The sequence below is a fragment of the Ptychodera flava genome, chromosome 12 (assembly GCF_041260155.1).
Source record: "Ptychodera flava strain L36383 chromosome 12, AS_Pfla_20210202, whole genome shotgun sequence".
NCBI classification, from domain to species: domain Eukaryota; kingdom Metazoa; phylum Hemichordata; class Enteropneusta; family Ptychoderidae; genus Ptychodera; species Ptychodera flava.
In genome coordinates, this window is record NC_091939.1 from 18,348,064 (window position 1) to 18,364,676 (window position 16,613).

A 16,613-nucleotide genomic window follows, 5' to 3' on the forward strand; every position below is an offset into this window, starting at 1 on the left:
CATTGAAAGGGCCCCGTTACCGTCAAATTGAGAAAATTAATACAGAGTGAATAAAACTAAATACGAAGAAATTATTGCCTTCATCAAATTTGATCAAATCGATACATGCCAGTAATATTTACGTATTGAATGATTGGGCGAAATGCATTGTGGGGCGCTATAGCGATGGAAAGGAAGCCAACATGGCGGACCTCCGTCGTCTTGCCAAGGCGACTCTTACAGCTGATGTAAGTTTTACGCGTCGGATGTGATGACAGCTTTTGTCGATTGAGTTGGCTAAAGCTACAAAGTCATTCTGACACATAAGAAGAGTCCAATATGGGTCGTAACGGTTTGTATAACACTCTTGGCGTTCAAAGCAAAGCTTCCGATGCCGAGATAAAGAAGGCTTATCACAAACTTGCAAAACAGTATCACCCCGACAAAAACAAGTCATCCAATGCTGAAGAGAAGTTTAAGGAGGTTGTCACAGCCTATGAAATTTTGAAAGATGCGGAAAAGAGGAGAGTTTACGACCTCCAACAAGAGACAGCTGAGCTAATTCGACAGAATGCCAAGAGAGAAGAAAAAAGTAGGTCGAATCGCAATGCGACTTCATCGCAAGAATCATTTTACCAACCATCATGGTCGGCCAAACAAGAACAGTCGAAAAGTCAGAAACCAAAAGGAACATCAAGTAAACAAGGAACTACGGCACCTGGAGCCAAGGCAAAAACCTCCAATGCAAAAACCAGGAACAGCAAAAAGGAAAAGAAACCTTGGCAGGGACCGCTAGACTCTGAGGATTTTGAATATTTTGACATTCCGGGACCTGGTCCCCGGCCAGATTTCGCTTTCAAGTTTTCGTTTGATTTCAACGACCCCTTCAAGTCTTTCATGGAATATTTCAAGCCTTTTAGATTTGACGAATTTGACGATGCCTTTAGCGGTCCCCGTGCCCGGGACCCGTTCGAGGACATGTTTTCGTGGAGTACTAGGAATCGAACAGGTTCAAGAAACCAACAGAACAGTCAGAGTGGATTTAATTTTGCAGGTAAATGAAAGTCGCATCGAAGTAAAATTTTACTCCATTATATAGGAAAGCTGTTGTTCGTTTACATTATTGAAATTTGAAAGTGTCGTATAGGGAATGGCTCTATAATCACAGGAGATACAACTCTCTATGCACACCATATTTCGGACAAGATTCCCTTTCAACATCCTTATTAGGCAAGGTTATAAAACTTCTGTGGAAAGGCATAGGCCATCACACGAATTACAATGAGAGTGATAATCGGACATTATCACATTTATATGTCGTCTCACATATATGGATGATAATGTTTTTAGTCCCCACGGACACCGTCCGGGGGGACTTATAGGTTTGGTCGTGTCCGTGCGTGTGTGCGTCCGTGCGTGCGTGTGTGCGTGCGTGTGTGCGTCCGTGCGTGCGTCCGTCCGTTCACGCAGATATCTCAGAGATGCAAGGAGCGATTTCATTCAAACTTGGTACTAGACTCTCGCCAGTCGCTTGTACTGCTTGGTCCGCGTAGCTTCCGGTATTTATAGCTGGTACAAGCGACTGTTACGCCTCACGCAATCCCCCTTGCTATCACATATTCATGAGGTACGCGTCATAGTAATGGGCGGGGCAACAATACCATATTTGGATACTGAAAGTTCATCCTTCAGGTCATACATTCATCATGTTCATGTTGACTACAAGCTGAGGTTTCCAGGTTCTGCCGTGATCGTAAAACGATTTAGAACTTACTGAATAAAATGAACCAATTTTCAAACTTTAAAACTGATTTTGAGCTTTGTAGTAAAAACAATTGGGCTTCGGCCGTCCCTGTATTCTGTCTGAGTGTCGTCGGACCGCGGGCCGCGCCGTCGACTAGCTGTCTCAGTCACACGGATAAAGTGAAGTGCTGTGACGGGGAGACTGCCGTTGTTTGTAACGTTTTGTCGCGACCGTCGCGTTTTATTACTCTTGCCCGTCATATATCCAGGGATACTGTGCCTGAAAACCTAACCCGACAACTTTCTATGTCAGTAAAGCTTCTTTTTGATTCCATGATCCCCACTAGCTGGGCCCTTACCGTGCACCAGTCGCGCTGTTGTTGATCAACAATACAACATCGCTGTCAGTCGTCGCCTGGGAAGCACGCACAATTGTACACTTGACTTGAGGAATAGCGCTGCATCTGGCGATCATACGAGCTGTAAAATTTCCAGCTTTCCCCGATTTAATCTTAAGCAAGTGTTTTCGTTTCCTGTCGGCTCTAAGCAAGTGTTTTTGTTTCCTGTCAGCTCTAACTTGTTTAACTCATTGCCAAACTGTATCGGGCAAATCTCCTCTTATCTCCATGTGTAACGCTATTAAATGGCCTATGACCGGAAGTTAAAATACCAATACGACGACGACAGTCAACAGACAATTACTCTAGTCATTAACAGTGAGGAAAGCACCGCAGCGGTACACAAATCGACACATTCCCAGAAAAGTCCACCATGTCAACTGCAGGCAGTCCCTCTGTCTATGTTACTCCAACAAACAACCAAACTGGTGAGTAGACTGGTTATATCACCGCATTCCAAGGAAGCAGTATGTGTTGTCTGTGGAAAAGATGTTCAGAAAGCTGATTTACGGCGCAAATTATACAGAAATCGCTGTAGACATCCGTCTGTAAAAATATTGAAGTTGTCATTGGCGAGGAGCTAACAGAACATTTAAACACAAACACGTCTTGCAAGCAATGTGCAGAGAGAGCAGACAACCTGGTGAAAAAAATACTGCAGTGGAGAGAAACTTTTGCGAAAACAAAGAACGCTCTGCTGCTCAGAAGTAAAGAGACAATACCGAAAAGGATGAGAAGTGATTCAAGTACCCCGGTGAAGTCATCCAAGCGCCCCCTTTTCCATCAAGTTCAACAGTCGGCCACACAGGTACCTCATAAGACCACTGAAGAGATATCTACAGTCATGCCGTCTGATTTGGAAAGCATGAATAGGCAGAATAAAATTTCTGCAAGTTTATTCAAGACCTGCGTAGAAGAATATGGTGTCCAGGTATGTACGTTAAGTGTGTTTTTCACAATTTAAAATGTTTTTCTGTGATAAGAATTGATAGGACAATAGTCAGATAGTTGTTAAAAATATTTACTTGTTTCCTTGTCAGGAATGACATAGAAAATACTATGTCATTCCTGACACACACTTTTGTAGAACTTTTGTAGAACTGGGAAATCTGATGATATTGATTGTAACTCTCTAACATAGCGTTTCTGGTAAAAATAACTGATAATGCCATAACTTTTGGACTATCATGCCGCCAAAGTCTGATGCATAACACTAGTTACGTGCTTCTTATATCTGTGTGTATGTGTGTGTGTGTGTGATTGGCAACTGTAGTCTTTATAATTTGCGATAAAGCAATGGTTCTCTCTTGTCCCTCCTATACAGCATGTAGTTCTGTCATTCCCAAATTGTGGTACTAGAGTTTACAAACCAAAGGAGGAGTTCAGCAGTTTGATCAAGAAACTGATGTTTACATCATATGATAACATTGCTCAGGAGTGCCTTTCTGGAGGTTCCAAGGAACTAAGCCATTCCATATACAGACAGGTGTGCAGTAAAATCTCAAACGAGGTCGGCAGTCTTTGCAGTCTTTCTAACCCCTCCATACTGAGATACAAGGGTAAAGATGACCTCATCGATTTTTCCTGGGATAAAATGCTGCAAGAAATGCAAGAGAGGGCGCCAACATTATTAATGATGTTGGAGGCTTCAATAAATAATCCATCACAGCAACGTAACAAAGTAAAGAAGGGAGACAAGCTGATCCCAATGCTCATGTCATCAACATCTCAACTCATTTCAATTTATAATGATGACATGAATACTGTCAGAAGACTGTACAGTGTACTATTGAAGAAAGGTGGTTGTAAAAAAACAGCGATGGATAGGTTGGCCAGTCAACACATATGTATGAGTTATCAGAGTACAAACAACATGTTCGAGAAATTTGGGGAAGACTTTGCAGTCAACCTGAATGAGTGGAAAGTCCATGTGGAGAGAGACTCTCTGGTAGAAAAGAATCTCCGGAGAGATCTGAAAGCCCTCAATGAAGAAATGACACAGGCAGAAGTCATCAGTGCCAGCCAGGTTCTTCAAAGGGTAGCACTGGAAGCTGAACTTAATGATCATACAGATCTCATGCATCCAGGATATTCGTTCACAGGTGACAATGTTGACATAAGAAACAAGTGAGGCAGATGACTATCACACATCAAAATAGAGACCATCACATGTTCCATATAGTGGCATACAAGAACAGGGTGTCAGGGAATGACTTACACAATGAAGAGCCTCGAAGTGATGTCAAAAAAGTGCCCTTTACTAATTTCCTACCATCTCTCTCAGAAAATGAAATCCTTGCTGAAGAATTTAGTTACCTGGTTGCTAAGACTTGGACAACACACATTCCATCACTCCAACGCTATGGTGAAAATTTACCACATCATCTTTCCCATGTTTATGAAAATGAGATGAAGCAAAAAACTGAGAAGGTGAGTGGTATCACTGGATAATGAAGTCACATACATCATACATATGTGCTACACATACACAGAAACACATACATACATACACACATACATACATACACACACATACATACACACACATATACATACACACACATACATACATACATACATACATACATACATACATACGTACGTACATACATACATTCCTTACATACACGAATGTACATATTCACATATGCATATACATACACATACAGTAGAACCTGTCTGGACAAAACAATGAAGTACTTACCATTCCTTTCTCGGTAACCGTAGGCAATGGTAACCATAGGTTACAATCCATGAAACAGTATAACATTAATGATCAATGTAATTTCAGGTTCACCTTGGTGTTTTGGAGAAGAATGAACAGTATGGCGATGACATGCTGGATATTTTGGATTACATCAACCAGTATGTACCAAAACACAGTGATGATACACCAGAGAAAATTCTGAGTGGGGGAGATTACCTAACATTTGAGAGGCACAAAGAAGCTCAGTCACAAAAGCAAGACAGCCCTACAGCATATCAATGTCTCGAGGGGCTTGTGGCAAAGATAGAGGATTTCCATGCTCAAGCTGAGTGGCAAAAGGTAATTTAGATTTTCTGAAGTTAACAAACTTGTGATTCAAGATAACTTGATTTTTTTGGATTTAGAGAAATGTTTATGGATGCACTGTTAATTGTATGTTGTGCTTATTTCAGGTAATCTGGCACCATCTCTACAGTACTGCATCAAGCAAAGATATAGGGACTTTATATGCCGCCAGAAATGCTACAAACTCAAGGAATGTGTCCAGTGATCCACACCGGGACTTTTATGCAAATGCTGAACTCTTGGACAAATTCACCAATGCCTATGTAATCACTGGAGGAGTGCATCATTTTGGAATGACAAACATGAATGACAGACCTTTGACAAACAACTATTCAGGTATGATTAAGTTCACTATCTGTTAGTATGTCACTTTATAGGATGAAACTCACAGAACAAGGTTTTCCTAAATATTTTTAAGTGATAATGACTTAATCTTTTTGTATTTTACTATCTATATTTAAGGTGATGATTCAGCTGACAGTAAAAAAGAGTACATATTGAAAGAAGCCAGGAAATTTGTTGACAAGTATGTCATGAACCAAGTTCCAAAGCTTGAAGACACAGCACCCAGAAGTATAAATGATTACAGTTGCAAATACTGTGGGAAAATGTATATTCGCCCCAAAAACCTAGAGAAGCATGAGAAGACACATGAAACTTCAAGTACTATCTCAGACACACATCACATTGAGCAGGGTGCAGATGAAGACCAAGTGTACAATTATACACAGTGTACCCTCACGCTATTATTACTCAGATTAAATCACAATGATGCTATAAAACATGGTGATGGAGAGCGTATCCTTCGGTTGTACAAATACTTTTATCTGTATTACAAAGTTTCAAATTGTCCAAAATATGCATATGCAACATTAGAGTTGCTAGCTCAAGTACAGTGCTTACTGTCGCCACGGTTAGCCCATAGGTTGACATGGAATAGATCTGTAAACTGGCAGGGAAAAATAGATACCAACCATCCTATGGATTTAGACATAGAACATGATAACAAAGTGTTCAAAGATGATGTCACAAGTTACCGTGGGGAAATAACAGAGCGCACAATCAACAGAGTCAGCAGAAGTATCAATACAACAGAAGCGATATTGAATCATTATGACAAGGTAACTAAAATCAGAAAAGCCAGTGGAAAACACACTAGACAAGATACAACTGATGATGTTTACACATTAGTTGCACAATTTACTGATGCTAGACTGTTTGAGTTGACAACAGGGAGACATCATTCAGCTTTCCCACGTATACAGGCAAATCCACTCAGTAAATTAGATATGGTAGCATTTAAATCATGGTTGAGCAAATCTCTGAAAGCTTTTTCCAATAAGCACTACTACAAAACAGTGTGAGAGTACATGGCAAGTACAGCAAGTAAACAATTAGATTTAGAAAAATGTTGACTCTCTATTCTCTGTATTCATAAAATGTTACATTGTTGCAAATAATAAAAACACAATGCCACCATTATGTGAAGAAATACATGTTGTTGTATTTATTTCACTTAAATAAACAGCTGGAAGTACAGCATCAACTAAAATCTACAAATGTTTATGCAGCACACAATGGAAATTACTCAATTAGACTCTGATGATGAGGACCAAACTCTCGCTCTGTGATGTCGGTACTGTGCAACAGCATCACTGTCATCACTGTCAATAATTTCAGAATCACCCTCTGCTATTGTGCAGACTTGCTCATCATTGCTACTGTACTCACAACCCAGAGTTTCAAGATCATCAGCGCAACTGCTATCATTTAAAATTTCAGTGATCATATCCCAAACTCTATCAATATGTTCTGGAGAGAAAAAGCTGAAATGGGTTTCCAGAATTACCTTGCTGTCAATAAATTCAACATATTTCACAATATTATTTATTAATGACATTGGAAACCCTGAAACTATATCAGCTCCACCAAAAACCTTCTCCTCACTAATATTTCTTAGCAAATCTGATCTGTACCTCAAAAGCCAGGATTTCAGCAAATTTTTCTGTTGCGAAGTCCATAAACCTTTTGGTAAAATATTCTGAAATGCAAGTTGTATTTTGTCTTGCACAACATCACATTTTTGTGACACTTCTCGTAAAGAAAATTCAGCATGAGAAGTGTAGTCAAATTCTGAGATACAAAAAACTTCACATTTGCAAGAAGTTCCTTTACAGGAGCACAGACATCTACAACTACGTGTGCACACATCACAACAAGTGTGCAAAATTTCATTTGGTTTACCTTCATCTTCAAATTCCTTCAAAATGAGTTGCCTGCGACAGACAGAATTATTTTTACAGTACTCCTTCATTGGTTTTGAAATTCGTGAACTTATACAGCAACCTTTATATGTTAGTAAAACAGCACTACTCATAAGGCTAGTGTCTCTACCAGCTCTGCCAGTCTCTTGTACATAATCATCAAGATCATTTGATGGGCCATAATGAATTACCTGATGAACACCCTTAACATCCATTCCCATACTGAATGCTACAGTGGTGAAAACTACTCTCACAATTCCATCTGGGTCTTGAAATGATGATATAATGTGATTCTTGATGTCATCATCAGTCTTGGAGTGAAACATGCCAAATAATCTACCTTTGTAGTCAGTTTCACCTGTTACACAGTCATATCCTTTCTCACCCAGAGATGTGTTGAAAAATTCAAATAGCTCTGAACAATGTCGCTTTTTGCGACAAAATATCAATATCCTTGGGCAGTTCTTACCGTGTGTAGCGATGTCATCTACTAACCACTGAAATAATGTAGAAATATCATCAAATTTTGCTGAAATCAAGGAATACCGAATGTTCGGTTTGTTTGGATTTTCAATAACATAAATGCAGTCTTTCATGCACAAGTCCTTTGTGATAACGTTTCTGGTTTCCATGGTTGCTGTGGCGGTAAGTGTGATGATTGGCACACCACTCCGTATAAGAGACCTAATTTCTCCAAGTTGACCATAGTGCTTCCTGAATGCTTTCTCTTTCACAGTGTCTTTTCCCCTGTAAAGAAAAAACAACAACTATTTACAAGGAACAATAAACTGTTCCCAACACTTTAGGAGATTTCAGGTTTTTATTTTGTGTCACCTTTGCAAAGCTGTAAATATTGATGATTTCTGACCAATGTCCTTTGATAACATACAGTCTCTTGTTGTATTGCCCAGAGTAATTGTGAACTTTGAAAGTAAAATTGTCTATGATTGAAATTTCCAGTGTGTTCATCTTCTGAACACACCGTGTGTGGATGTATACATGTAGTAAGCATTGTTAAATATGTAATTTTGAATCCCACGGGCAGCAGTAGGTCCCATACTCTTGTCAATTTCTATTAACGAAAGTTTCAATCAATTTTGCCCATACAGTACGACTGGAATGTGACTTTGTATGAACAGTACTAGTATTCAATGGGATATCCATGTTGGGTAGAGTGAGTGCAATGGCATAAGTACAGTACGTCTGCCTCTTTAATTCTGGAGACAACTTAAACATGATGTCAAAGTATGACATTGTGCACCTACCACTTTTTAATGCAGTGGCTCTCGTCCACAAAGATTGCTCCAATTCGGGATCGATACTCTTGCGATAACAAAGTCCGTCTGAACTTCGATAAAAATGCCTCTGGACTGCCAAACAGGATGTTGTAATTGCCATTAGCAATGCCTTTTTGAGTCAATGAGTCACTGTCTGTAACGCACACAGCCTTGATACCTCGGCTCTCAAGATTATTAACCTGTTCTTTCATCAGTGCGATCAATGGGGATATGACAAGCACGATAGATTTTGTGTTTGACGTATCTATCTTGCCTGCTGTAAACTTGATCGAGTCCAGAACAAAAGGGGCGACTTCGTAAGTCATTGACTTCCCACTTCCTGTCGGTCCACTGACAAAAACATCTCGTCCATCAACATAGCCGTCTATAACTCTTCTTTGAAACTCTTTCAAATGTGAGTATCCGAGTTTTTTCAAAGCGTCAGAGTAGTCTCGGCGCTGCTCTGAAGTCGCCATATTGGCTTTAATTGACAGTTTAGGCCCGCCCCTTTCCATGTCACTCGTTGTGACGTCACCGTCGCCTTTTTCATACGGTTCTGTGAGGGCGCATACAAGGTATAACAGTCCTCGTGCCTTCGGCACTCGATCTCGTGCCTTCGGCACTCGATCTCGCGCCTTCGGCACGCGGCCCCGCGCCTTCGGCGCTCGATCGCCTACGTTGGATTGCTACCGCACTTTAATAATGTGAATCCGGACAAAGAAGGCACGAGGGACTGTCGACAGTCTAACTTGGTACAAGAATTACTTCATATGTCATACAGATGCACGTCAATTTGTTTTGTGATACGATCCAATATGGCCGCCAGGCAGCCATTTATTACGATTTTTTCATGTACAGAGCCATAACTCACACACGTTTCAACCGATTTTATTCAAAGTTGGTACAAGGACATTGACCAATGTCATAGATATGCACGTCAATTTGTTTTGTGATACGATCCAATATGGCCACCAGGCGGCCATTTTCTAACGATTTTTTCATGTACAGAGCCATAACTCAGACATGTTTCAACCGATTTTATTCAAAGTTGGTACAAGGACATTGACCAATGTCATAGATATGCACGTCAATTTGTTTTGTGATACGATCCAATATGGCCGCCAGGCGGCCATTTTCTAACGATTTTTTCATGTACAGAGCCATAACTCAGACACGTTTCAACCGATTTTACTCAAAGTTAGTACAAGGACATTGACCAATGTCATAGATATGTACGTCAATTTGTTTTGTGAAACGATCCAATATGGCCGCCAGGCGGCCATTTTGTAACGATTTTTTCATGTACAGAGCCATAACTCAGACATGTTTCAACCGATTTTATTCAAAGTTGGTACAAGGACATTGACCAATGTCATAGATATGCATGTCAATTTGTTTTGTGATACGATCCAATATGGCCGCCAGGCGGCCATTTTGTAACGATTTTTTCATGTACAGAGCCATAACTCAGACATGTTTCAACCGATTTTATTCAAAGTTGGTACAAGGACATTGACCAATGTCATAGATATGCATGTCAATTTGTTTTGTGATACGATCCAATATGGCCGCCAGGCGGCCATTTTGTAACGATTTTTTCATGTACAGAGCCATAAGTCAGGCATATCTCAACCGATTTTATTCAAAGTTGGTACAAGGACATTGACTTATGTCATACATATGTACGTCAATTTGTTTCATGATATGATCCAATATGGCTGCATTGCAGCCATATTGGTTACAATTTTTTCGTGTCCTTAGCCAAAACTTGGGCACGTCTCAACTGATTTTATTCACCGATTTTATTTAAACTTAGTACAGGGACATCGACCTATGTCATACATATGCACATTGATTTGTTTTGTGATACAATCCAATATGGCCGCCGTGTGGCCATTTTTCCCGATTTTTTCATGTCCGGAACCATAACTCAGACATGTATCAAGCAAATTTATTCAAAGTTGGTACAAGGACATTGACTTATTTATACATATGTATGTCGATTGGTTTCACGAGATGGTCCAATATGGCCACATGGTAGCAATTTCGTTATGGTTGTTTTATGTCGAGAGCCATAACTCTGGCAAGTCTCAACTGATCTTATTCAAAGTTGGTACATGTACATTGACTTATGTCGTACATATACTTGTTGATTTTTTAAACAGTAAGATCAAATATCGCTGTATGGCGGTGAATTTGTTACAATTTTCTTATGTACAGAGCCATAACTCAGACATATTGCCACCAGTATCATTCAAAGTTGGTACAAGGACATTGACCTATTTCACACATATGCTCCTCAATTTGTTTCACGTCATGTAGCAGTAACATGTCAATTATTGAAGTTTCGTAAATAGGCTGATATGTCAAGAAATACTGCATCAAATTCATGAAACTTTGTACAGATGTTAAGCTCACATTGCTTTAACATTGAAAAAGACATTTATCAGTGTCATTTTAATTAATTTGTAATTGCATAAGTAATGAACTTTCCTAATTAGGGTGATATAGCCACAAATTAATACAACGTCAAATGTGATGAAACTTGATACAGATGTTGATCTCATAGTGTTGTAAATACTGCATCAAACTTTATGAAATATGGTACAAGTGATAATCTGTTAAGTGTTAGGATTGTTTGCAAAAATGTTTTGCAACATCCTGTTGATTAATTCCTAGTAGACTCATTTTATGAACTTTAGGATGGTGGCCTACTTTGGTTTTATGTTTTCATCACCATGGAACTCATTCTTGGCCATTGAGTGCCATCTGTATCAAAGTATTTTATCACAGACCTAATTAATGAAGAGGACTCTATCCTCTCTGAGGACATGTAATCAAAGTACCCATTAACAAGTGGGGACTGTGTCATCAACGATGACTTGTTGTAAATGTGTTGTCTAAGGTGACTAGTCTGTGTGAATGTTAGAAACGTTTTTGTAAAGTTCAGAATTATATTTCTATAAGTTTTATTGAAGGATATTGTAAACATAATTGACACGATTATTTGCCATGCTTTAACTGAATATGTGTTGCTAATACCCCATATCTATTCATTGGGGCTGAAAGTGAGGGCACAATTTAGTGTGCCAGTGAAACAGCACTGTAGACTAAGCTTGATATTGTCAAATGATAGACCTTGAACATGATCTCCTGTAGTCATGGTTTGGTGTGTGCTATGATGTATTAATCATGTATAAACTTCACAAAAGCATTATCAAATGGAAGACGTGTAATATTACTAATGTACATCAATTAGGTATATAGATTTTATGGTTCTATCAATTGTCTACTGATTCTTTATCATGTTTTTTCCTTTCTTCAACTTTTCCTTTTTCAAAAGATCTAGATCAACCTTTCCCACTTATGAGCTGTGCCTTCTGTGGGCGAGACTTTGAACTTCAGGATTTGGTGAGTACAAGAAAACACCTTCTTTGCTATATATAGTGCCCCACATAACAGTGTGTCAATAGTCCACCTGTCCAACTGCTTTCAGTTGGTGGTGTTTCTCAATTAAAAAAATTAACGCCCTGCAGTTGAAGCCCTCTTTTCTTTGACTCCCAAAAAGAGCTTTCTTGACTCCCCAAAAAGGGTTACAAATGCTCCTGTCTTGAAGCTGTAGATGCGCTAAATACTATAAACTGAGTACAGTTTTAAAAAAAAATGTTAAGGAGACACTCTTTCTTTTTAATCTGGTAGTTGAAAGTGAATTGCTCTCAACATCCTATAAGCTTGCCTTTCCTCCATCAGTTAGTTCTGAAAGATGACTTACTGAACTTGACTTCGTTTATCTGTCAAGCTCATAAACATAGTTTGTCAAGGAGTGCCATCGATTTTGAATATCTGCAGGTTGGCCTCTTGTGCAATCCAGAGTATTGATTTCAGTTTTCCTTGAGCAGAGAAGTTGGAAATTTTACAGAGGACTGGTGCTGCATATGATAATAACATGTGTCAAGTGTGTTTTCAAATTTGCAGAAGGCGCATGAAGAAACATGTAGAAAATTGCACACCAAACCTGGGAGGTCATTCAGTTTTGAGAGAGTGCCAGAGGACAGCAATCCATGGCCTGATGGAAGAAACCCCTTTGACAGATCACCAAGTCCTCCAGCTTCACCTCCATATGGTACACCCAGGGTGAGACATTTCATTATGGATACCTTAGATTGTAGTAGGTGTTGCACAGTGATCTGCAAAAAACTTCAAATGAAAGAGGAGCAGCTTGGAGATGTTTTACAGCTTACTTGAAATTTCAACAAATATCAGGGACTTCCTGTCATCGTTTAAAAACATTTCGTTGAAGCAGGCTTTACATACATCGAGTATCAAATTGTAGACTTATAGATAGATAGGACTAAATGTTTCAGACCAAGTACACATTCAAAATCTACCGTCAAACATATATATACCACAATTGAGGTATATGTACAGTGTGAATCCTGCACAGCTGTGAAGGGTTGTTTTCATTCAAAGGTACCCAGATTGACATAATTATATAATTGTTGCAATAACAAGCAAAGTTTCAACATTATCAAGTAAATTTTTACCAATGTCCCAGCTGCCTTTTGACAAATTGCGACATTGGCAGCCTTTTTTCATTGCCAGCCTTTCACACTCTTGAATTTGGTTTGCCCCTGTCCTTTTTGTATGGTATCATTAAACCAACACAGAGAATACATTTTAGAAAGGTATTGTTATCTCACACACAGATCAAGACATAATTTAAAGGATTATATTGCTATTTTCACAACAGGATACTTCCAATTGGCGGAGTAGTCATGAAGAGACAATAAATCAGATACGGAACGCAAAGAGGATGTTTAGATCAGGGATGAATTCGTACTCACCTGAAGCAGGTACTTCAATCATTTGTTTGTCATTGTTTCTTCTGTAGACTCTGACGACAGGACAGGCAAGCTGATGATCTCACAGGAATATACCTGCCAGAAATGGGTTCATCCCAGTTATCCAGCGTATAGTAATTTGTATGCATAATTGATATTAGGGAATTTATCATGGATGCCTTTCCATAATGTTAGGGAGGTTTCAGTCTAACCAGGCTTCCAGATCTGGTTTGCATTATGTGAGCCTTATAATGAAGATGTAAGGCTAATATTATGAACCTAGCATTAATTTGGTACCGTTGAACGGCAGTTGTGACAGATCTTTGGCAACACATGTAACATGGCTAAAATTTTAGAGACAGATCCTTCTGGGAAAAGTAACACATTCTCTGAACTTTGCTCTTGTGCCTGGTGAATGTGTTCATTGAAATGACTTTTAGTTATTGCATCTACACAAAGCAGACATAAATCTAAACGTTAAAATTACACAGGAGTGAGATTTTGGTAAAAAAACCAGCTTTCCCCTCATTCCACTAAAATAGGTTCTTTTATGTTTAAATAGTTTCATCTGTATACTGAGGGCAGACTAGCCCCTTGGTCTCTGTGAAATTTATTTTTAACACTTTTTTCATTTTGTCCTGTAGGCTTTGTTAGTTGTGAATACTGTGGTCACAATTTCAATCAGAATTCCTACAAGACGCATCAGCCGTTTTGTACAGGTGTTCCCAGGGGTGGCAAATTTGGAGTCAAAGGTCAACAGTGGTCTAAAACAGGTGGCAAACAGCATGGAGCAAGCAACTCCAGAAACGCTGAGTTTGATCATACGTTCAATGACTTTGAAGACTTCAGACAGTCTTCTAACTCCAGGCGGTCCAGTCATGATATCAACAACGATTCTCCTTTTCCAACTCCAAGAGGTAGGTGACAATATTTTGTATTTCATTATTCACCCAAGGACATTTTTTCCCTTAGAGTTCTTCTTTTTGATTTGTTTCTGCAAAAGCAGTGCAAGTGGTGATATAAAGTATTTGCTGCGTAAGAATCATGTTCTACAAATTAGAAATACTCAGAGCTTTGTTGAAAACTGTAAAAAAGATCAGATTGTTGCTTAGCAAAAAGGATTGTACAACTGCCCGCGTAATTCTACTTCATTAGAAAAATGAGTCCATAGTGTCCAGCCTCAGAGTTCAATTGCCACAATTTTGATGTCATACTAAAACAATAGACTGTTGTTTGCCCAAAATGACATAACATAGATACAATACAGTATTGCATGAAAATGTGAGGGAGAAACTGATTTTCAGTAAGTGTGATCCAAACGCTTTGAGGTAATCTTGCTATTGTTGTGTCACTTGTGTTCACAGGGTTTCGGTCAAGATCACGCACAAATGTGAATTCTCCAGACGACTTCCAACCAAGGTAAGCCACACAGTCGATCATTTATGCAAATCTGATGTACAGGTCTTTCTAGATGTCCACTTAATGTTAGTACACATCATCACTACTAGGCTGTGGTAGATACTATGAGCAAAATGTATTGAATGGGTAACTCAGACCTTTGTATGGGGAAATAGGTGTACCAGGGCTAGCTCTATGGATGTTTATTTAGATGAGCACATCACCAAACAATAAAATGGTCTCACAGTTGTTGTAGCAATGGTCCTCAGGTTAATTCCACAGAGTGGATAGATTGCACTGGTTGTAAATTTTTTCAGAAAATATGACAGATATTTTTTCCTTGATGACAACACTTTTTCCAAAAAACTTGCTCTCTTTCCCCTTTCAGATTTCCCTCCACGTCAGAAAGAGAGAAAACCTTTGCAAGCAGCTGTCATTACTGTGGTGTGGAGTATGCCAAGCCCACTGCCAAATTTTGTGGCGAGTGTGGAGCAAAGAGGACTGATGGTAAAAATAACAGATTTTGATAAACAAAGAAAACAGGACTGTACGTGCAATATTTTTAAATATGATAAAAAATAATCTAATTGATAGCCCCTAAGATACAATAGGAATTCATTTTGTACATCCTAGGGGAAATTAGGCTCCTTAACTTAATATTCTTTACACAGGTGTTTGTTCAATAAGTTCCTTGGGCTTACATATCATGCATTTATTATGTACATATTGTTTGAGTCCATTTGGTCATATTTTTTAATTTTCTGAAGAAATGTGTTGAAAAATTATGGAATTTAGTGTTATATCGCTCAATATAAATTTTACAAGTATACTTACACTCAAGAAAAGGTTTTTGTTTTATGGATATCATTTCAACACTTTGTAAATGAAATCATGTAAAAGTAGTTGCTAGACGTGTTCTGTCACAAAGAAACTTCAAAACTCTGAGCTTATTATTCTCACTTCCTGAAATAATCTTTACATCAATAAGCGTGTTAAGACCTCACTTTATATGGTGCATCCAAGCAGAATGCCAAGTACTGTATTGCCTAACACAAACCATTGTGATTTTTTAGCTGTGACTAGTGTACGCTAGTGCAGCTTGTGTTTCAATATTTATATTTTTCAGCAAACTATAAGTACAGCAGAACCTTGCCAAAATTCCCTCCGTCCATGCTGAAAGATTTTGTAATTTTATTTTTTTGAGTCTGCTACTTAATTTATCGTCCATCCACTTCAAAAGCTAGTCCACTGCATTCTTGAAGACGCATCCAAATGTGTTTTAAAGTTGCATTTTAGGTTGCGAGAATTGTGACAGATCTCAATATCTGTATTTCAGACCATCAGTGAAGCCAAAGAAAAAAGTTTTGTTTCTCATTCTCACTTGTATTTATCTGGTCATTGTGCTGTTTGTCCTAGTATGACAAACCTATGATTGTATTTTTTGTTTGGCTTTATAAAGGTTAATATTAACTGCCTTGAATGCTTTAAACCCTTATCCTGCCAGGCCTATCATCTCCTCATCTGGAGTTAGAAAAAAGCGGTATTCAGCCAAAACCTGTACACATATTTTCTCCTATTTGTCAGGGAACGTTATGGCAGAATTAGTCAGTAAAATCATGTTTACAATTATTTGTATTCTCAGGGGCCTTTACAAGTCTTTG

The 16,613-nt window shown here is 38.7% G+C and overlaps 3 protein-coding genes across 3 annotated transcripts; 2 read left to right on the plus strand and 1 right to left on the minus strand.

Moving 5' to 3' along the window:
- The first annotated feature begins 137 nt into the window (after positions 1 to 137).
- On the plus strand, positions 138 to 16,329 carry LOC139145262 (uncharacterized). The gene is made up of 7 exons (XM_070716306.1): positions 138 to 1,033; positions 12,057 to 12,124; positions 12,689 to 12,847; positions 13,464 to 13,566; positions 14,199 to 14,471; positions 14,919 to 14,973; positions 15,341 to 16,329. The coding sequence occupies exons 1-7, from the start codon at positions 319 to 321 to the stop codon at positions 15,477 to 15,479; spliced, it is 1,512 nt and encodes a 503-aa protein (XP_070572407.1). The 5' UTR covers positions 138 to 318; the 3' UTR covers positions 15,480 to 16,329.
- Positions 4,258 to 6,665, plus strand: LOC139145261 (uncharacterized). Its single transcript, XM_070716305.1, has 4 exons — positions 4,258 to 4,550; positions 4,912 to 5,166; positions 5,280 to 5,508; positions 5,635 to 6,665. The coding sequence occupies exons 1-4, from the start codon at positions 4,290 to 4,292 to the stop codon at positions 6,534 to 6,536; spliced, it is 1,647 nt and encodes a 548-aa protein (XP_070572406.1). The 5' UTR covers positions 4,258 to 4,289; the 3' UTR covers positions 6,537 to 6,665.
- Positions 6,663 to 9,243, minus strand: LOC139145260 (ATP-dependent DNA helicase RecQ-like). The gene is made up of 2 exons (XM_070716304.1): positions 8,702 to 9,243; positions 6,663 to 8,183 (listed from the first exon to the last, which is right to left on the minus strand). Exons 1-2 carry the CDS (start codon positions 9,226 to 9,228, stop codon positions 6,761 to 6,763), a joined length of 1,950 nt encoding a protein of 649 aa, XP_070572405.1. The 5' UTR covers positions 9,229 to 9,243; the 3' UTR covers positions 6,663 to 6,760.
- Positions 16,330 to 16,613: the final 284 nt, after the last annotated feature.

Bases quoted from the DNA above. Each gene is read 5' to 3' on its own strand.
- LOC139145262 (XM_070716306.1), top strand. From the start codon at position 319: ATGGGTCGTAACGGTTTGTATAACACTCTTGGCGTTCAAAGCAAAGCT. The intron at 12,848-13,463 runs GTGAGACATTTC...TTTTCACAACAG, and splicing joins CTCCATATGGTACACCCAGG to GATACTTCCAATTGGCGGAG. The intron at 13,567-14,198 runs GTACTTCAATCA...TTTGTCCTGTAG, and splicing joins TTCGTACTCACCTGAAGCAG to GCTTTGTTAGTTGTGAATAC.
- LOC139145261 (XM_070716305.1), top strand. From the start codon at position 4,290: ATGTTCCATATAGTGGCATACAAGAACAGGGTGTCAGGGAATGACTTA. The intron at 5,167-5,279 runs GTAATTTAGATT...TGCTTATTTCAG, and splicing joins CTCAAGCTGAGTGGCAAAAG to GTAATCTGGCACCATCTCTA. The intron at 5,509-5,634 runs GTATGATTAAGT...TCTATATTTAAG, and splicing joins TTTGACAAACAACTATTCAG to GTGATGATTCAGCTGACAGT.
- LOC139145260 (XM_070716304.1), bottom strand. From the start codon at position 9,228: ATGGAAAGGGGCGGGCCTAAACTGTCAATTAAAGCCAATATGGCGACT. The intron at 8,184-8,701 runs GTAGGTGCACAA...TTTTCTTTACAG, and splicing joins AGCCACTGCATTAAAAAGTG to GGGAAAAGACACTGTGAAAG.